The 21,517-nt window shown below is 36.2% G+C and overlaps 1 protein-coding gene and 1 long non-coding RNA gene across 3 annotated transcripts; one reads left to right on the top strand and one right to left on the bottom strand.

The window, feature by feature from the left end:
* The first annotated feature begins 5,882 nt into the window (after positions 1-5,882).
* LOC149839483 (uncharacterized) lies at positions 5,883-8,980 on the top strand. The gene is made up of 5 exons (XR_016431491.1): positions 5,883-5,933; positions 6,060-6,155; positions 6,735-6,945; positions 7,057-7,133; positions 8,866-8,980. It is a non-coding gene; the product is annotated as an uncharacterized LOC149839483 (long non-coding RNA).
* A 4,686-nt stretch (positions 8,981-13,666) lies between these two features.
* On the bottom strand, positions 13,667-19,469 carry LOC149839482 (uncharacterized). Of its 2 annotated transcripts, none has more exons than XM_090002570.1 (2): positions 18,997-19,469; positions 13,667-14,895 (listed from the first exon to the last, which is right to left on the bottom strand). In XM_090002570.1, the coding sequence occupies exons 1-2, from the start codon at positions 19,414-19,416 to the stop codon at positions 13,966-13,968; spliced, it is 1,350 nt and encodes a 449-aa protein (XP_089858696.1). In that variant the 5' UTR covers positions 19,417-19,469; the 3' UTR covers positions 13,667-13,965. The 2 variants fall into 2 exon arrangements, with proteins under 2 accessions (XP_089858696.1, XP_089858695.1); XM_090002569.1 differs by having other exon boundaries at positions 13,667-14,946; positions 18,997-19,418.
* Positions 19,470-21,517: the final 2,048 nt, after the last annotated feature.

The raw sequence follows: 21,517 nt of genomic DNA, 5'->3' as shown, positions 1-21,517 counted from the left end.
ACCTTGAAGCTTGTGAATCTAAGAGTATTTTTTAGGGTCTTCTGCTAGAAGGTCTGAATATATATGCTACCACAATAGCAAATGTGGTCGAAAGCAGTTGGGGAACAAAATGTCACGGGGTCTCCTAGTGCGGCTACCAAAAAATAAAAGAAAAAGAAAAACTTAATCCACTAAGTGCTGGAAAAGTGGCATACATCTAGTATTGCACATTCATGTATTTTTTGCAAGTTTTTAAAATAATGTTGACAAACACCATAAAGTCTAGTTATTTTTGCTAACTAGATCATGTTCTTTATAAGTACTTTAATGGGTAAAGTTTGCTACAATTTGTTTGTACACATAAATGACTTGGAAAACTTCTTTTTTCATTTTTTTCTAAGAACCCTAACAAGTGCAGGTAATCTCACCCAAACATCGGAGCATTAAACTTCGTTTTAGTTTTAAAAAAAATATAATTCTTTACTGGCGCTATTTTTTTTGCGCCAGTAAAGTTGGATTTACTGGCACAAAAAATGCGCCAGAAATATCATCTTTATTGGCACATATTCTGTGCTAAAAATTTATTTTTCTGATAAAAAAAAATGCGAGAAAATCTCTTTACTAGCACATTATTAGCGCCAATAAAGAAATTTTTATTGGAGCTAATTTAGCACCAATAAAGATATTGTTTATTGACGCTACTATGTAGCGCCAGTAAAGGATTTACCGACCAGATCTATTACTGTGCACTTACTGGCGTATCGACAATACCAATAAAGGCTTTTACTGGCGCTCATCCTGTCTTTACTGGCGCGAAAATGGTGCCAGTAAAGGTGGAATTTCTTGTAGCATGGTTGGTTAATTAGAGCTCGACTTGACCAACTTCAATGACGACCGAGGTCTGCACAGGTCCATTAACGTTAGTGGGCCTAAATCATCTCATTCAAAAAATTGAGTTTGTACAGCATGTCATTAGTTTATGTTGTATTTTAGAAGTAGGTAATTGCCTGTTTGGAGTTCTGTAAGGGAAAAAAAACGAATAACCACCCTTGATGCTGAGCTTGGTTTGCTAGAGCTTATTCAGTTAAGGGTTTGGTTTAGTTGTATGTAGGATACATTAGACTTATATTACTTTTTAATTTTTATAGGTAATTTATATTTAGGCGCCTAATTTATGGTGAGTTTAAATTCATGTTTGAGGTTTCAACTTTCAAATATTTATGATAAATGCCTCATTTTTTAAGAAATAGCTCAGGTTATTTCTTGTTCACCTACCTTTAACTTGTAACTGGGCAGGATCTAGAAGCAGATCACCATCATTAACAGAAAGTTTTGCTGAAACTGACCTATTATCAAATTCATCTAACCAAACAAAATCCTAGATGTCATGAAGACAATTCAAGAAGCCTGTGAAGCAGGCTAGGCACCTATGATTCCCAAACAATCAACTTTTTACAATTTCATTCATCTGATATTAAACCCCAATATGTATAAAGAACAATGTAACTTAAGTATAAGAAAAACTCAGAATTTTCAAAACATTGTTGTTTAAAATAAATATGGCACAAAAAAATAATAATACACTTACAATGTCATCAACTCATTGCTTTTAGTTTTGTTGAATTTGTTCTTATACACAATTTAAAAACATATATTTGTTTAAATCAAAATTTAAAATAGGTTGAACATGGACAAAACTATACTTAGCCCTAAGTCACGTGACATGCCCAAATGAGCCCATGTCATGGATGACACGCTTGGACACAAAGTCTGTAAGCATGTAACACGCTGATGACATGCACCAAAACGTGTCGGACTATGTGTATTAGACATTACAACAACAACTACGCCTTCATCCCAAAACAATTGGGGTCAGCGATATGAACCAAAAAAAGAAATTCATTTTGGGTCTTCCACATGAATCCTTTTCCTCCAATCATTTCTATCCAATGCCATGTCCTCGGTGAGGTTCAAAGCATTCATATCCTTTCCTATCATCTCCATCCAAGTCTTCCTAGGCCTACCCCGACCTCTTTTAACTAATATATTTTCCCATTTCTCCAACCTTCTAACTGGAGCATCATTAGGCCTTCGCCGAATATGTCCAAACCACCGTAAACGATTCTCTCGCATCTATGTGTATTAGACATTGCATACAAAAAATAAACTTTTGAAAAAAATTGGTCTACTTGTCCAAAGAGTGAGAGAGAGTAAAAAGGGAGGTGATGTATATATGTATATATACAGTACAGTTCGACAAAAATGACACGTTTCTGAAAGACCTTAAGATTTCAAAAATCTGTATGCTGAAGTGCAAAATCACAAATACTAATATTTTTAGGACCTTTTAGCCTTTGCACCTATCTCGTTTTCGATGTGAATTTCCTCCGTATGCGAATTTCCTCCATCTCCACTGAAAATGCCTTAGCCACTGCCATTGTCGGCAGCCACATCAGCCGACGCTTTATCTTTATCACCTTGTCAAAAATCAGTCTCCCGTGGATCCCCTAGCAGCGGAGAATGGCATGAGTTTTCTGATAGAAACTCAAACCTCGAAACTTCACAAATACCTAAGTTACTGCACATTAAAAATTTATCAAATTTGCATAAAATAAGTTACCTAAGTTACAACACATTAAAAAAACCCCACAAATCTGTAATTGTTTAAAAAATTAATGAGTTATCATTTATAACTCTCTCTGTCTCCAAATTGTCGTTTTCCCCCTTGTTAATAGGCATAAAATGAAGAAACACACTCACTAAAACATCATTCTCTCCTTTATTAATAGGTATAAAATGAAAATAATTTATAATTATCAATATATTTATGATTCTCATCATTTTTACTTTCAATCTTGATAAATTTAGATGATATAATTTGATTTTGCCATTTGATTTATCTTATAGGGGCCTACCATATGGGCGGGCCTAATACCTAGTTATAATAATGTCACTAATATCATCTTGCGTTAATGATGTGCACATTGTCGTCGAGTAGTTCTTATGATCTATTGACATAAATGTTAAATTTTCTTCTCTTGCTTGTTTTCCAAAGAATGTGAATGCATTTTTTAGGGGGGTTTGCCCAAGATATCTACCATGTCTACAATTCTAATTTTTCAATGTGACCTCAAAGTATGAATTTTAGTTGGGCTGAATCTGTAGTTGATTGCATATATGCTTGAATTTAAACACAATTTATCATTAGCCCCTCTTCTCACTACTAATCATGCATAACATTTATGTTTGTTATCTCACCTTTTCTTGATTATACCACTCTTATTTGGTCTATAATAATATTATTTAAAGTATGTATCACCATTTATGTAGAATTCTTATTTTAACAACAAATTTAAACACTATGCAAATTGTAAAAGTAGTATGCAATATATTCATCATTCCATACCAATATTTTGGCATACAACTACTATTGGCATAAATAATATCTTTGACGGGAGAATGTGCAATATCAAATAATCTAACATCATCATTGAAGAATAGCTTTCACTTTGCGACAAGGTGGAAATCCTAAAAAATATAGAAAATAGAAAACAAATAATAGATATAGTAGAAAACAAACATAATACATGTGGATTGAATTTATGAAGAAAATAATAAAGGTCAATAAAAAAATGATAAACCATATAGTAACCTAATAGTTTATTTGTTAACATGACAACAAAAATTGAAAAACATAAAAATTAACAACTATCTCTTTGTTTTACTTCACGAGAGAGTTCATCACATCTTTTGATAGAAATAACACTTTTAAACATTTCAAAATAAAGAAAAAAATAGAAACCTTGCAAATACATGGCCAAAATACATATAAATTGGATAAAATAAAAACTAATCCAACTACTTTAAACAAACTAATTATAGAAAATTGCACTAAATTACACATGACAAATCCCGTTTTATGTTCCTCTAACCATAGAGAATCATGTTCCACTAGAATATGGGCATCTCATAGTATTGTTATCTTCTATATGAGCTAAAACATGATGATTTTACATTAGAATTACTACTTATCAATAATACTAATGCTTAAATTGATATAAATGTTTAAAACGTGTTTAAGATAGGTAAAGTCCATACAAATACCCTCCACTTGACAACAAAATTATCGTGCATCATGCTTAATTGTGAGGACTATTTAAACCTTCTGAAGAAAGTTTATAGTTCACTGATGATCCCAAATATCAAGATCTTTGGTGGCTACAATTTGTTAATTGCAATCTAAGTTGAGTCGAGTGCCTTAGGCATATTATCTTCCTTCTTATCCCCTGATTTCCAACTATGATAAAACTGCATAACGGTAAAGGAGGTGATGCTGTTTCAAAACAAGAGTACGACTTTGTTTTTCATGGAGAATTACGCTCTCTAAATTTATGACGGATATTTCATTTAGCAAACATTTTTGTTTGGAGACATTTGCTTATTTTAATTAATAATTTCGTATATAAATAAATTTTTTTATTTTTTAATCCTATTTGCATTGTTTTCTAGAAAATAGTTTATGAATGTAACACTTTAATGACTTGTCGACTGCTTTGCTTAGGGAGTAGTTTTATGAAAATGAAGAAGAACCAAAGTGTTCAACATATGCCATTCCACAAACTAGTGGACTTTGTAATTGATTGACATTGAGAACAAAATGCTGGATCAAAGAAAGGGGGCAATGAGCCTTCTGTCCACTCATCTCGTTTTATGCCCTTTCTTATAAAGAGGCCTTCTTTCATTGAAAAGAGAGCCACTTTCTTAACAAGAGTGGAATGAACATTCCTGTGATAATTATATGGTGGGGGTCACATAATAATCATAAAAAAGCATATTTTCTATGAAAATGGGTTCACACTCCTTATGAGAAAGCATTTTCCTTCATGAGCCTTCCTTTCAAGGAAAAACAGCTTCTTTAATGTTTGAAAGTGAGAAAATAGTAGAAAAAATGAAGGTAGGAAAGAAAAAATTACATCTTTTTTGATCATTTCAAATAAGATTTTTTTTTTAAAGAAAAGTCTTTCTAAAAAGTATGACTTTTGATAAAAAAAAAAAAATTCCACTTGGAGGGTAAAGAAATTTTTTCTATCAAAATTTCTTTTTGCATTAAGGCAACCGTTCACCCACAACACATCTCATTTCAAAGGCTTTCGTAACAAGAGCTTTCACCATCTTCATCTTTCTCCCACCTACCACCATTTTTAGGTCTCGCTCTCCCTCTCTCACATTTTCTTACTTTTTTCCATTCCGTTATTCTCATGCTACACAAACAAGAGAAAATTTTGCATTCTCATGCTACACAAACAAGAGAAAATTTTGCATTTGAAAAAGTTATCTTATCAAAACTTCTGATTGGCAAAGTTTTCTTATCTTATGAGAGAATTTTTCTTGCTTTCAAACGTGCCCTTGGGTGGGGAAGTATAAGTCCTTGCATTATTAGTGTCCAACTCATTGTGCGCTGTTACAAGATTTAAATCTCTTTAGGTTACCGTGCTCTTCAAAGCCATTTCTGGTCTCCCAAGTTACTACTCATAAAACCTCACCTTCACAGTACTTTGGAATCTTGCCATGGACCCATATGCATTCCAATTCAGTTGGAGTTGCTAAGTCTGCATCAAATACACGTGCGTGAAGGAGTTTTCCTAGGAAAGGTTTCCTTACTTAGAAAAACATGTCTCACACTCCCACTGAGCCTCATGGAGGTTGTTTGTTTCACTCGACGCAGGAAAATGCCCATTTTCATACCCAAACAGGCCCCAAGTCAAAGATCTGACCTGGTCGTCTGGTTCGGTATTCAAGTCTTTATACCCAAAATCCAACTAAAAACGGACCGGTCCGGGATCCATCGTGTCCTCTATAAATAAGCGTGCCCCCCCCCCCCCCCACCACCACCACCACCACACACACACCTTCCATTCTGTGCGGGAATACCATCAAGAATCCGCGCTTGAGAGGTACGTTTCTCTCTTCTTGGTTTTTTCGTGGTAGCCTCGAGTGATTTCTAAGGTTTCATTGTAAGGGATAGAGGCCTTCTTCCTTCTTATGGTTTCTGAATCGCTGGTGGTTTTCTTCTGCTTCAGTCCTCCTTCCTGTCTGTCTCCTTGTGTACGTCCCTAAGAGCGACTACGAGATCCACGACGGCATGGGTCTCGAACTCTACTACAGCTGAATCAATGGTACGAAGCTGCTGCTCAAAGTCTTGATGTAGATAACGATGGATGGATCTCTTTCTCTCTCTTTCGAGTGTCGTATAGATTCTTTAATTGTTCTTGGTTTTTTGTGACCCTTTTTCGTGCTTATGTGATCGTTTGAATTCGATTTTTGTGCGGTTGATGGGTTGTGGAGTTTGTAGTGTTGGATTGCTGCTGAAAAATTCTTGTTTTGCTATTTATTTCCTTTTGCCATTTCTAATTATGTTAATTTTCTTATTTGGATGTTTGGTTAATGATTATACAGAATTTGTCTTCTAACAATCAATCTTCTTCTGCAAGGTAATTGAATAAGATAAAAATTAAATCGAGAGTTTTTTTTGGTTTTATCTATTCAGATCATGTTTTGGACTGCATGTATCGTCACGTTATCTCCTTTTATCGTGCCTTAAGTTCAATTTCATTTTCTTGTTTTCTAGTTTTATCAAGGGCAGGGTGGGGAACTTGCAATTTTATGCTTTCAGGGCTTCAAGGGTAAGTTCTGTCTCTTTCCAATATGATTAGTGACTCACAAATTTTCTCAAAATTTTGTGGCTGAGATTGTAGAACAAGGAAATGGCAAGAGCGCTTATGTGGTGAGCATGAAACTAGGGTGGGTGAACTTCTTTCTAGCCTCCTTTCAAAGGAAAAACAAATTCAAGCAACATCAAAACCAAGGCAGTGTTTGTCTAATTGGCTTGTGTCTAATGGAGTTGGTCTTTGTGGATTTTGGATAGAAATTAATGGTATGGAAGGCTCGAAAACATGGCCAGCCCAGGTCATTTTATTTTCATTTTTTGTTGATATCGAAAGTCTGCAATAATGCCAACACAGAGGGATGAGCTAGAGTTAATCTTTTTCTTGTACTTCTGCTTCTGTTTTCAATCAGGTCGAAGTTTTAAAGAATCAAAGATCGATATGTGAATCTCGTATAAATGGAATTCGATATTGAAGAACCACTTAAAGGTGATATGAGAGATTAGCTTATATGTCAACTCCAAAACGTTTTTGAGCTTTAATTAGTTGTGCTGCTTGAACCCCCCAATGCTGGACTTATACGGGAGGTAAATGACTTAATAATTTCTAAAAGTAGAAGATGTGCCGACTTCCATGTGGATGTAGTCTTACGTTGCTGCAGGTTTCTTAATTGCCCAATCCTTCACGAGAATTGTAGTTCTTTAGTATAGGGTGCTTGGAAATCTTTGAGAGTTTCTGAAAGTTGTGTACGTCCCATGCGAAATCTTTGGGAGATTCTGACAGTTGTATATATCCCATATATTTGTGGCAGATTTTTTATTTATCTATGTCAATGATGCATAATTATTAAATTTTGAAATATGCCCACCATATCTGCACTATGATGATGTTTTACCAGATGCAAAAGAGACATATTGGCTTGTTCATGTGTTTCATATTAATCATTTCATCAAGTGTTAGCATAGGTGATGGCATAGGTTTATGTCAAAGCATTTAGATGTTTAAATTGTCCTTGAATTACGTGGTTTGGATATATGCAAAAGAAAAAAGAAGAAGATCGAGTCCCCTGTCCTCAAGTTGGAGCAGGGAGTACTTAAGTGGCTAAACTTTCTACTCTATCAATTTTGAATTGTTAATTTCATAAAAATTGTAATTTTTTTTATTGTGTTTCAAGTCTGCTATAGATAACAGGGAAATTGATCGAGATGATTCCAGCGATGCATAAGAAATGTTTATTTTTATATAAATGCTCCTTATTCTATGGTATACTCCAGTGTTATCGCCAAAATTCATATTTAAAAGGTGGATATGAAAAAGTTATGAGGAATGTTTGAATATTTGATGATAATGTGGGATATAGGTTATAGATATACTCCAAGAAGCTCGAGATCTTGAATCATCCTATTTTATAGTTTTTATTTAGAGGAGAGATTGTTTGCCATGGAAGGTCCTAAAAAATAGATGCTCATAGCACAAAAAAAGAGAGGATATCTATAATAGGTATTGTATTTATAGGAGAAGCCTTTTCGCCCTTCTATGATCATTGAAATACAATTTTTGATGTTGGGATCATGGGGTGTTCGACGGTATTTTGTGAAGGAAAAATAGGTTCTGGGCTCCCCTCATAAACTTGATGTTGGGCCCTTCTTTGGGCATGAGAGTGATTACTGAATGGATGAAAGTTTCAGGAATTTGGAAAGGGTGGCTGTGGGTCTTGAAGGAATTTAGAGGAAGGATTAATATCAGAATTTTCACTATATAGAAAAAAGTGGCTGTTGTATCTCATTGCCCATTGGGGAATGGATGCTGGGATATCATTTAGGGGAGAAACCCCACTGTCGTAGAATTTGAGGAAAGGGAAGTATTGGTATCGCTATTGGCAAATCAGTTGATCTCTGTAGGGGCATATGATTGACTCAGAACTTTGATAGGAAGGATTTTTTGACTACTAATCTTTGCTATTTGCTACTTTTGGAGCCAAGAATACTACGCTTTCCAATGGGCTTTGGGGTGATTTTTGTGCCTCATAGTGCATTTTGGATGAGAGTTGATTATATTATTTTACGAGTGATAAAAGTTGTTGCCAAAACTGTTTTATCTAGCCTGTTCGGTGTTGAGCCCAACATTGCTTTTGTAAGAATGATGATTGTGTGTGTGTGAGATGTATTATTCTCTTTGGCGTTTTAATACTTATGTCTTGTGTTACCTCTTTTTTCTGCAGGTGTTATGAGCTTCCATTCTGTAGGATTTTTACGATCAACATGATGATGGTACAAAGGATTGTAAAATATATATTAGTGATTTACGCACTAGAACAGAATATAATATTGTATATGAATATTCCTTGTAGACAGTTATAGAGGTGTAATAGTGTTGTGAACGCTATTCTGAGTATATATATATATATATATATATATATATATATATATATATATATATATATATATATATTCCTTCTTTTCTTTGTTTTAAATGTTATAAAAAGTTGTTTGGATGATAGAGATGCAATTTTTGGGGTTAACCATATCTGGTCTTGTATTGCTGGATACAGGTAATTCGTCTTTGAATCTTGGAATTTAGGTTGGATCCAAAATATTTTGGTAGGTTATAATGGAATCGGTATAGGACTACACAATGGTTTGACATTTGAGTTATATTGGAATCAGGTTTTGCCTGAACCATTTTACCTTTTTTTCTTTTTTAAAAGTTTTTATGTGACTGTTATACCAAAGAGCATTATCATTAATGACTTTGAGCACTTAACTATCAAGTTGGTTTGGATTATTGATGCATATTAGGAACAAAACTAACTTGAATTGGGAATCTGTTTTGGATATTTAGATTTTATTTGTACATTCGACCCGTAGTTGTTTCCATAACTATAATTACTTTTTTTTCCTTGAGGAATCTCTTGTATAAGTAGAGAATTTGAGAAAATTTCATCCATAGTCCATGGTTTTTTCCCCGACTAATTGCTTAAACAATAAAGGATTAAAGAGATCTTTTGAAGAATGAAGATAGAATAATTAAATTTTTTATTTTTTCCCCCAACAATGAGAAGGTTGGAGAGCAAGGCTTCCTCTGTATTCCTCTACTTCAAAATTTACATCAGGATTGATAATGACAACCAGTTTCACAAGAGATACACTGAAGAACAAGAATGCTTTAAAAGATACCTTTATGTTGGACATATACAACTTCTGTTAATCATCACACTACTCCACCAGGTACCAGCACCATCTATGGTTGTTGGAATAGAAGGAAGCAGGTGATAGTGAATGACCACTAGAATGTCTGTTCAGGTAAAGTCATCGAGCATAAGAGGAGCGGCTGCAGCAAGATGTTGGCCATGACCTTATGGTATGCACTCTTTTTGTATAACTACTTTGCTTTACAGCTGCAATTGGAACGTTAAAACCCTGATTTGTTCCATTCTTTCGATATTGTTTTGGATTTAACAAGTTAATGTTGGGATGGCCTCAAAATTATGTACATGGACTAAACTTGACTTTATGTTGACATGATTATGTTTGATTTGATTTCAACTAAACCACATGTTCAATTTGGCTTTTTAAGCACATATTTCTTCTAAATTAAGAAAAGAATAGCCATCAAAGATAATTATTTTTGACTGGTGATTAGCCAATAACGAAGTGTTATTTGACAGTTTGATATTCAATGGAGTTAGCTCTTATATGACCGTTAAGACTAGCAATTCAAGATCCATCATTGAACATTCATTGTTGCTGAAAATATAACCATTGGATGTTTATTCTTGACCGTTGCGCCTAAACTTATACGCATCTTGAGAAGGGAATATTTTCACCTTCTCTCAACCCTTTCGGTGTGTTTGGCTGTGTTTTTCAAAAATGAAATGGAATCACATGAGAATTGAAATCTCTTGAGACTCAAAATCACATATGATCTCAATTCTCATGTGATTCTGTTTTTCATGTTTGTTTAGTGTGAAGAAGAAAAGAATCCCACCTCTGCTCCACCCCTCTTCAGCTCACTAAAGAAACAGGGGAGGAGAGTGGAGCTCACAGTAGGCGGGCTCCACACCACCTCAGCTCACCCAAAAGAACAGGAGAGGGAGGAGAGTGGCGCGAGCTCCATCTCACCATCAAGGAAGGAAGAGCATGGGGGGGGAGCTTGCTGATGGTGGTTTCCAGCGAGCTCCTCCCCACCTCCACTCACCCAAAAGAACAGGAGAGGGAGGGTAGTGGAGCTTGGTGGCTGTCAAGCTCCATCTCGCCATCAAGGACAAAAAAAAAGCAGGGAGGGTGGAGTTTGCTGCCGGTGGTTTCCGGCAAGCTCCATCCTGCCTCAACTCACCCAAGAAAATAGGGGGTGTAGCTTGCTGGCGAGCACCACCTTGCCTCAACCGTTGTGCCACCTGAAAAAAAATAGATGGTGGGTCAGAAATCTCTTTCACATAAGGGAGCGAGGAGAAGAGGAGAGAGATGAACCCCAACGTTCAGCTCGTACGTTTTGGCAGAACCCATGAACCACAGGAAATGTGATTTTGAATCATGTGATTTGAAATCATAGCCTCACTTGTGAAGTTTTAAACCTCACAAGTGAAGTGATTTCGAATCACATGAGATTGAAATCACATCAGTCCCAAATCTCTTGTTTGGTTGGGCATGAGATTTGGGGCCATGTGAATCTCTCTCGTTCAAATGAGAGATGATTCTCATAGGGCACAGCCAAACATGCACGAACATTCTTTTATTTCTTTCAAGTCTCCCATCCTGAGCCACTCAAAAGTGGCAAGGACGTGGTAGTCTTCCTTTTAAGTTCCCATTGGGTTATATTGTGAGGTTTGACTTGCTTGCATCCTGAAAGCAAAGTTGCAGCGAACGCTCTTTTGTACCAAAGAGTTGGTATTAGAGATTCATCAATCACTCTAAAAGATAACACATGGATGCATGCCTAGCAAATTCCGGATTGAGTATTTCCAACAGTAAACATCACATCTAATTTTAGTTAACTTGCAAACAAGTCCATATCTCTTGCTTGATTCTATGGGTTGAAGAGCTGCGATCCTTGTGATAGCTTTGATTCTTGATACCCATAATTTTCAGATGAGTAGGAGGGCATTTTTTTATACAGCACCGTCACTGCTGCTGACAGCCACACATCTCAACATTTTTCGTGGTGGAGACCATGCCCATCTTGAGAAATGCCAAGATGTGTGGCTGTCAACAGCGCTGCATATAACGTGAACACAAGTAAAAAGCCTAAATCATAACACACTTTAATCCACTTCCATTTATGTTGGGAGTTCAATCACCATTTAAATTCACCCTTTTTTTTGGGGGGGGGGGGGGGGGGGGCGGGAGGAGATAAGGGGAGTGTGATACCTCGCATCTTTTTACCGTAAAATGTTTAATGGATGAAAAGCAGGTGAGGGCACGGTAGTGCCATCTGAATCAATGTGATCACTCATGGGGCCTGGCTGTGCCATCTCAACCAATGTCTGATTCAGGTCAATCATAGTGTAACCTCGTCACCTCATTTAACCAAACTGAAAGTATGCTGACCAAACAGAAAGTATGCTTCTATGCCGTAAAAAAACAAACATCTCTCATATGGTTTCAAACATGTCATATAGACAACTTACGTGCAAAGGTGAGTATACCAAACAGAAAATGTAGCATTTTTTGAAATGCCACACAATTTTCACTATTCTTTTCATGTCCAAAATCACATTTTTTGAAATGTCTCGTATGGTTTTCAAAAGTTCTTTTTACCCTTCGACTTTTTAAATATATGCGAATTTTTTCTCAAATATGTGATTTTTTTTTGTATAACCGTCTTTATTCTTAGATTTGTATCTTCGATCCGACATAAAAAAACCTATGCTTTTACAATCATTGAAAAATTGAGACACAAGCCTGCAACTTTTCTGTTTTGAGTTAGAACTGAAAACCTCTCTAAGGTTCTCGTTTCTAAGTTTTAAGATTGAAATAAAAGCATGCTTTGCAGACTAAAACAATCGATCAATCTATTTTTCAGAAGACGTTTCAACCCAAAAAATGAAGAAATCCACAATACAAAAAAGAATAAAGAAACTAGATAAAAATATCTTTCCAGCAACATCTAAATCATTGAAAAACGATGAACGAGTGTTAAGATATATCCTCGTCATTGTTCTGAAAAAAGGTGTGATTGCATCAAACTCAATTATTCTATATTATTTTTTGATCACCTGTGCCAAAAATCTAGAAAACAGTAAAAATGATATATATATATATATATAGACGCTTTAGTTTTTCAACGCCACCAAGATCAGTTATTTTTAATAAAATATATTTCAACTTCTTCATTCTTACAATTTTTTTTTGTTTATATTTATGCAAACTTCTTGAAATCTATAAAAAAATATGTAGATCTACCTTTTAATTAAAGGGTGCAATCCAATCAAAAAGTCTTCCAAACCACTCATCAATAAAGGCAATCTTAATAGCATTGAAAAACTAAAATATCAATCAAGGCGATTTTAATACCTTTTTTTGCTTATATTTTTGTTGTTTTTCTTAATTTTTGATATAGGTGACCAAAAAATAACATAGAATAACCGGGTTTAGCACAACCCTACCTATTTATTTTCTTTTTTGAGAACATTGTCGAGGATATATCCAAGCACTTGTAGAATCATTTTTCAGCAATTCAAATGTCGTTGAAAAAGTATCTCTATAGTTTTTTTATTTTTATGTATTTTTTCAAAATCCTTCAATTTTTTGGTAAAAAATCAATAGTAAAGTCTATCACATGAGAAATTTGCATATCCTTTGGAGACCCAAATGCAAAGGTTAAAATAGTTATTTTGCCGCTCAACATTTGCTGCAGATTTTGGCAAATAGTAGGGTTTTTACACATCATTTTTGTCGAACCTTACAATCATTTTCCGTGTACCAAATGTGCAAAGGATCTCTTTGTCACTCATTGATTCACAAAATTGAGTCCTAAACCATCAATCCCCCAAATAAAATTTACACCCAAGACAAACAATGCAGTAAATCGAAACATCAATTTCATCTGCAAGTCTCCATCAGTGCATATACAAGCTTCACAAAATGGGTTAGAGTTTAATTAACAATTTCTACATGAAGAAGTGGCAGAAGTAATCTGAACTAAATGGGAAAAAAAAACTGACGCAGACAGCTTGCATCCGATTGCACTAAAAGATCACAATGATTTCTACCCAAAATTGCATCTTTTACCCCAAAAATGGAAAAGGACCTCTCACAGTAAATGCTTCACAGAAAAACAGCCTTTCCCACCAACTGAGTTTCATCAGGAAAACTTTAAGACTCTACAAAGGTTCAGAAATATACTTCCCCGAGGTAACACACTTCAATTCCTTAAAGTGATCATCGTTGCTTATTCCCAGAGCACCTCGGAGTTCAGTCAACCAAAGCTCCTGCTTCCACTCGTGTTCACCTTGAAGATAAAGAGCTTGGAGAACAAAATGATATGCAATCCTATTAACATCGCACTCAGAACCATATCCAGCCACCTCTCCTGAATCACCTTTTCCAACTCCATTCTTTGAAGAATTCAGATGAGGAACTCTAATAAAGCGAATATCATCAGGGTGGCTCCCATCAGGCAAGTTGGTCAGATTGGTTGGGTTGTTTGATGTCTCTTCAAGCATGAACTTGGCTTTCAGTTTAGGTAAGAAAAGTGCAGCTCTCATCTCCATTTCATCCTTATGAGATTGTATCCTATATGGCTTGATTTTATCAGTCATGACCTCGGACTCATGCACATAATTCTCTGACCTCGGCTCATAGGTTGTCTTATCGGCTATCACTTCTGAATGGCTTATAAGTCTGCGTTTCCTTCTGTATGATTGAGAACTCGCTGCTGTTACTGCTATCATTTGATCAATGTCTTCCTCATCCAAGAGACCGTTGGTTTCTGTTGTCACTGCCTGCAGCTCAAGAAAAGGACTCTCAGCTAGTATCCCCTTCTCATTGGTCAAACTTTGTGTATTCTCCGGATGTACTTCAAAGGGTTTTGGGGCCTCTTTTTCCAAGTTTACAACTGGCTCTACGATTGCAGTTTGTCTCTCTAAGGAAGAACTTTTTGACACTTTGACTATAGGTAACTTTGGTTTTCTCTTGGTCTGTGTCATTGAATTGATCAGACTCTGATGTTCCGCAGATGTGCTTTGGATCCCACAGAAATCAGATGCTGGACTAAAATCCACATTAGTTGGAGGCTTCTTCATTATCAAGGCCTTGCAAGATCCAATGTGATTGGAAGATTTCAATAAAACTTTTGTATCAAACTGTTGGTTGTTTCAGCTTTATTAGATTATCAACATCTTTTACACACATTAAAGCAAACAAAGAAAATTGCAGAAATGATGAACATGAAGAACCAAATCAGCAATTAATAAGCTTACCTGCAGAAATTCTAATTATCCAATGCTTAATAATTTCCATCATACATAAATAAAAAACAACATACCAAGGGAACAAGTAAAATAATCAACATAAGCATACAAAAGCCAAATTGTTTGTTTTCATTTTTTATATTCAAATGTCAAAGCTTGTTACAAGCTGTAGCAGTGGTTTCCAACTTCCAACATGAAACATGCATTCTTGCCTACATACAGATAGCCTCTACTCATACGACAAGTAATTAAAACCTGGAATTTAGAGCAAGCCAGAAACATTGGAGACTTCATATAATTGCATGGTTGTGATTGCCATCCAAGTCAGTGAACAATTTTAAGAGAGTTAATATTAATTTTGGCTTGAGACTAGGAAGCCTCAAGCTGTCACAAATTTAAGAATTGCTAATTAAATTTATTCTGATTCGCTTGCAACTAGAGAGCCATCCAAAAATATTTGGGTATACATAATTCCCTTCTCAAGCATCTTTCTGGTTCTATTAATGAATCCCCCCCCCCCCCCCCCGCCCCCCCCCCCCGACATAGTTTGGAGGGTCTAAGATAACAGGTGATAGAAAATGAATGCTTTTCTTCTCAGCCACAGCAAAATAAGAAGATAATAGAAAAAAATTGGTACGATAACATTATAGCCAAGAAGAAATATCGCTGGGAAACTCTTAGATGAATGAATTTTGAGGTGGTGCAGTCTGCATCTCTTCAGTCTCTCATGAGATCTTATGTTTCTGCAGTCAGAGTGAAGGAGGACCACTCTCTTTTACAGGACAAAAAAAGTATTCCCAGATCAACCAGCCACAGTGGCTTTGTGCAATATGCCAAAACAGCATAGTACTGGGCATGTTGTTTCGGGAGAATTGGAGAATAATGAAGAGAAAACTAAATAAAAAGAAAGTAAGAAACAGTCCATATCTTAGAATATGACAATAAAATGTACGAGAACTGATCTACCAAATAGTCAGCTTGTGTCCTTGAAAAAATAACCATATTTCAGCTAACCTAACCTCCTCTTGTCCCTTGGAAGAAGGGGTAGTGCAATCCAATGACAACAACTATATACTTGGTTATTTTTATGAAAATATCCAGAAATATTTCAAAATTTAATGGGAATTGAAGTTTATCGTTTTTTCTAAATCAATAATCTTAATTACTTAGTAATTGTGACACATTGACAATGGCCGATGTATCTGCATCTGCTGATAAGAAAAGCCAAAAAGGCAATAAACAATGGCAAACACAATGACCTGACTTTTATGATTAAATTAATAACACAATGCAACTTGAAGCATGATACATGCCATGATGATAAGACTACTAGTTGTGTCCTCATTTTAGAATAGCAACTGTTGATTAGGGCCCGGCCCAAGCTCGTTTAAAGCTCGGCCCATCAGGTTTCAAGTGTGGCCCAGCCTGGAGATGGCCAGGCCCATTTATTAACAGGCCGTGTTTTGGCCCAGTTCTTGATGGGCCATTCGCCCAATAGGACAAAGTTTAGTGGGTCAGTCCAGCTTGGCCCACACTCATTTGTAGGTTATTTTTGAAAAAAGTTCATAAATTAATTCCTAGAATACCAAAAAATGAATTAAATGAAAAAAAACATAAGTTTACGAATTCCACATCTAATAATCTTCAAAGTATTCAAATGAAAAGTTCATAGCAAAATATTTCGTCCATGGCATAGCATTTGAACAAATAAATCAACATCAATTTTCCAAAATAACATAAAGCATGATCTTGCATTCCCATAAAATTATCTTTGTATTTTTCATAAAATTAGTGCAACTAATTAGGTAAATACTAATAATTAACAACTTCCCATGTACCCAACTAATTATCTTTCTAGTTTTCATAAAATTAATGCAACCAATTAAGTAAATAGCAATAGTTACCAAGTTACTATGTAACAAACTAATTTCTTTAATTTTCATATAACTAAAAAATTAATTAAATAGCTGAGGCCCGTCGGTCCGGCCCAGCAGCCCATGGGCCGACCCGGCCCCGGCCCATGTATATAACGGGCTGGGTTTTTGGCCAGGTAGCTAATGGGCCAGGGCCTAAAAACTTGACCCACACCCAGCCCGTGATGGGCCAGGTCAGCTTGGTCCATCGGGCTGGGACCATTGCCCACATCTACTGTTGATTGCCTACTTATACAGTAATGCCATATTAAGAGAAGACCACTGTAACAGATGGTATTTAACTTGGTAGACCTGAAAATAAAACCTTAAAAAGATTCCGATTTGATTGAAATAAGCATTGCAATTTGCAATCTTTTTATAAAAAGAAAAACTTATACTTGAAATAAGCATTGAAATTTGCAATCTTTTTATAAAAAGGAAAACTTGTACTTGAGAATAACTGATATACCTGGATCAGCTAATAAGAAAATACAAAGAAGCAATAAACAATGAAAAACACAGAGGATGAAATTTGTGATTAAACTAACAACCAATTTTCAACTTGAATCATGCTACAGACCACAGATGATGAGACTACAAGTCACCTTCAATTTAGAAAATCAACTCTGGTCTCCCACTTATGAAGTTATGACATGTCAATGGGAACCCAAACCAAAAATTTCGAAAAACGTCTCATGACGATTGAGAATGAAAAATAACTCATCTTACTGTAAAACAAAGAAAAATTCCATTTCTTGGAGTCAATAGAATTTATGCTTCTACCAGGTTCCATACATGTTAATAGAAAAATATTTAACGACAAACTCAGAAGGAATCAACCAGAAGAGATATATGAATAAAGGAATCAACAAGAAGAAATATCTAGTATTTACACGTTAGTAGAAGAAAGCATGCATACAAATAGCATAACTTACGTCTTAGTGATGCACAACTAAGGATGTGAAGGAAAGACTCAAAGCAAAGAAATCAATGACACTATGTAAACAACAATTTTGACCTTAATGGTTGCCCACCCCCCCCCCACCCCCCCGGGGCAAGAAGGCACCATCATAGACACAATAAAAGGGCCACCCCATGTGGAAGAAAAGAAGTCCCAAGGACACAAAAAGGTAATCAAGTAAACAATCTGCATAGTGCTCTCAGAATCTCAAAATTAAGAGTGGCATCCCATGAGCTTGACTGTTTTATAGAAACAGGATTGTTGCCTTAGCCTGTTATATGCTGAAAGATTAGCACAATTATAGACAGTCACATGCATTACCCATGGCTCCTCATGCATGCTCACATCATGCATTACCCATGGCTCCTCACACACACACACACACACACACACACACACACACACACACACACACACACACACACACACACACACACACACAGCAGGTGCACAGAACATAGAGGCAGAAAAAGAAGTTATCACAAAGAAAACATCAACCATCACCACCAATCGTACTGTATACTCACAAGGAAACTTTTATAAACCATCAAAACCCTCTTTATATCAGACTGTCAGTAAAAGAAGAAAACAGAGGAGACACAGATCAAACAATAAACAGAAATAAACGAATAAAAAAAATCCAAAACCACCTATAGATCGAAATAAAAAACAAAACAGATGAAAACAGAACAAAACCCCAAAATCCTACAGAAGAAGAGCCCAATAGAAGCAACCATAACAGACGTATAAACGAAAACAAAACGCCAAAACCCTTTCCATATCAATCACGAATGCATCACTTCTAACAAGGAAAATGATCCCCAAAAACAAAAATCACAATCACAAAAAAAAAAGCACAGCTTGAACGTCAAAGCCCAACAGACAACTTCATGCAAGCAAGGACCAAACCAACAAACCCCAAACATCAAGACCCACACAACCAAAAAAGGCAAAAAAAAAATCAATGATTAAAAGAATCCGCTGGAAAACAAACCAACACCATCATCTCATGATGCAAATATCTTGGAACCAAAACCCTTAAACCAAACACTAGTACGGCTTCTTCACCTTGGGAGCTATAACCCATCTTCGCTTGATCCATTCCTGGTGCACCCTCAATTGGGATTGCTCAAACTCTATCTCCTCCTCGGAGTCCCTAAAATACACCTTGTGTTTCCCTCCTCCGACCACCTTCGAGACCACACCTACCCACCACCCATCATTGTGGAATGCATCGACCTCCTCGTGGAGGTCGAACCCACCGTACCTCGGGATCTCCGGCGGGCATGGCCTCACATGGCAGTGATCGATCTTCTCCTGCAATGGCTTTTTCTCAACTTCATCAGACACCAACGTCTCGTATTCCACCAAGAACTTCTTCCGGATCATCACCTTCACAATCTTTGCAGTGTAGAGAGCGCCCCTGAACCCCTCATCGTCGCTGCTGATCTCCACAACTTCCCCCACGCTGAAGCTCACCTCCCCCATTGTCTCTCTCTCTCTCTCTATCTCTCTCCAAGCAAAATGGAAGCCAATCAAACGAGAGTAAGTGTTTGATTAATTTAGTCCGACATTTATGGAAAGATAAGGGGCTTTTTCGTAAATTCATGGAGCACGACAGTCCCAAAGGTCCACCGAGGGGTTCTTCACCTTCTTCTGTTCGGTTCGTGAAGGGCAACTTTAAAATGACAATGACAGTAAAATTCTACAGAATTTTTTTGTATATCCTACTACCATTGTATGGATATTTTAGTCATTTTAGTTGATTTTGTTTAGTATTCAACGCCCAAGATCGTTTTGCTTATTACACAGATTTCCTTGCACGGACGGCAAATTTATCTGTTAATGGGTTGGATTCCTATGAAAGTTTTCTTATTCAACAAGGGTTTTTCTGGTATTTGAAGAGTAGTCTAAAACTCTAATTTGATAGAAATTGTAGACTATTAGCTGCACCAAACAAATCAATTTTTGTTCTTATCCTCAAGAAATTGTGTGTTGCGGATTTGGCTGACTTTTGATCAATATCTCTCATGGGATCAGTGTAGGATTTTAGCCTTGAAAACAGTAATGCCCAAATTTATTGATGACCGCAGAGGGCATTCCTGTTCGGGAGGAGGATCCAAAGAGTGCTCTATACTAGCAGGGAGGAAGTTTTTCATGCTCAAGGTCGATTTTTCGAAAACCTTTGATTTGGATGTCTCATGAGTTCTTGTCCTGTACTCTTGAGTCCATGGGGGCAAACCATGGATGGCTTGGATTAAGGAACTTATCATTGTGTAAATGGAGGGACACATTGGTGAATTTTTTCCCATCTGATGCGGGGTTAAGCAGGGTTGTCCTCTCTCACCTCTCTTATTTAACCTTGTGGTTGAGGGGTTGGCTGCCCTGTTTCAGCGCTCTGATACAGTTGGTTTCAATAACTTGGTTACCCTTCACAGACTGCAGACCTCTCTTCTTTAATACGCAAATGATCTTCCCGTATTTGGCCAGGACACTATACCACAGGTAACCTTCATTAACCAATGTTTTGCGAAGATCTCAGAACTGGGTATTAATAAAGCCAAATGCTCGGTATCAAACTTTAACTCTGATTGTATCACAATGAATGCAGCCTTGTTTATCTTTGGTTGTTCAATTGGGAGGTTGCCATTTTCGTACTTGGGCTTGTCGCTGAATACACACCGTGTGGGTTCAAGCTTGTGGAACCCGATTGTTGATAGGATTACTCGTTGCAAGCTTGGTGGGGTCATTTTCTACCACTGACCAGGACATGTTATTAAGATGCTTCATGTCCTCGTGACCATCCCGTTTTATTTTATGTTAGTGTTTCTCATGCTCAGGAAGATCGAAAAAGAAATAAAAAAGAAACTTAGAGATTTCTTATGGTGGGATGTAAGTGAAGATAGTAATACATTCGGGTTTGGTTCGGTTCATGGTGTTTTCAGACTGCTTCATGGTGTTTTCAGACTGGTTCAGGGTCTTATAAGACCTGTTTTTGCTTGAGGATTTTGAGTTTTATCCACATAAACTTGTCTTTGTTATTTTTCATGCTTTATAAAGTGTTATACATATTAATTTATGTGTTTCATGTTGGTTAAGTCATGCATGATGGTTTTAAGTATTAAGCATGAATTATGACTAAATTCATGATATTTTTTCATCAAAATTAGTTTATACATATAAGTGAAAGCATAAACTTGTATTTTTTGATATAAAGTGTATATTGTCTTGAATATACAAGCATTTTATTGTGTGCATGGGCATGCTTCATAATACAATTATGTTTTCAGTAAAAGATCTTGATTGACCGATTCATGTTATCACCAAAGTGATATGAGTCGTATTAATTAAAGATTTTTTGGACTGTATTAAGATTCGTTATTATAATTGTATGTGAGTTTATGAAACATCGATTCTACCCAAAGGTAGGTCATTGTGTGCCAAATTCACACAGGGTGTTATAGTAGATATGTTTTTCAGTCCATGAAACATGTTTAAACCCAAAGGTATAGTGCTGAATTGCCTCTGGTTACATGATCGGCTAGTTTCACCAACTGAAATCAATTCCTTGAGAATTGAAGAGACGAAA

This window comes from Nuphar pumila, chromosome 4 (assembly GCF_984573655.1).
Source record: "Nuphar pumila chromosome 4, dmNupPumi1.hap1.1, whole genome shotgun sequence".
Classification (NCBI taxonomy): Eukaryota; Viridiplantae; Streptophyta; class Magnoliopsida; order Nymphaeales; family Nymphaeaceae; genus Nuphar; species Nuphar pumila.
Note: the sequence above shows the minus strand (reverse complement) of the source record. Positions and strands in the feature narration are given on the sequence as shown.

Coding starts and splice junctions, on each gene's coding strand:
- LOC149839482 (XM_090002569.1), bottom strand. CDS start 19,416: ATGGGGGAGGTGAGCTTCAGCGTGGGGGAAGTTGTGGAGATCAGCAGC. Junction 14,947..18,996: donor GATGGGTTATAGCTCCCAAG/GTGAAGAAGCCG, acceptor AACAACCAACAG/TTTGATACAAAAGTTTTATT.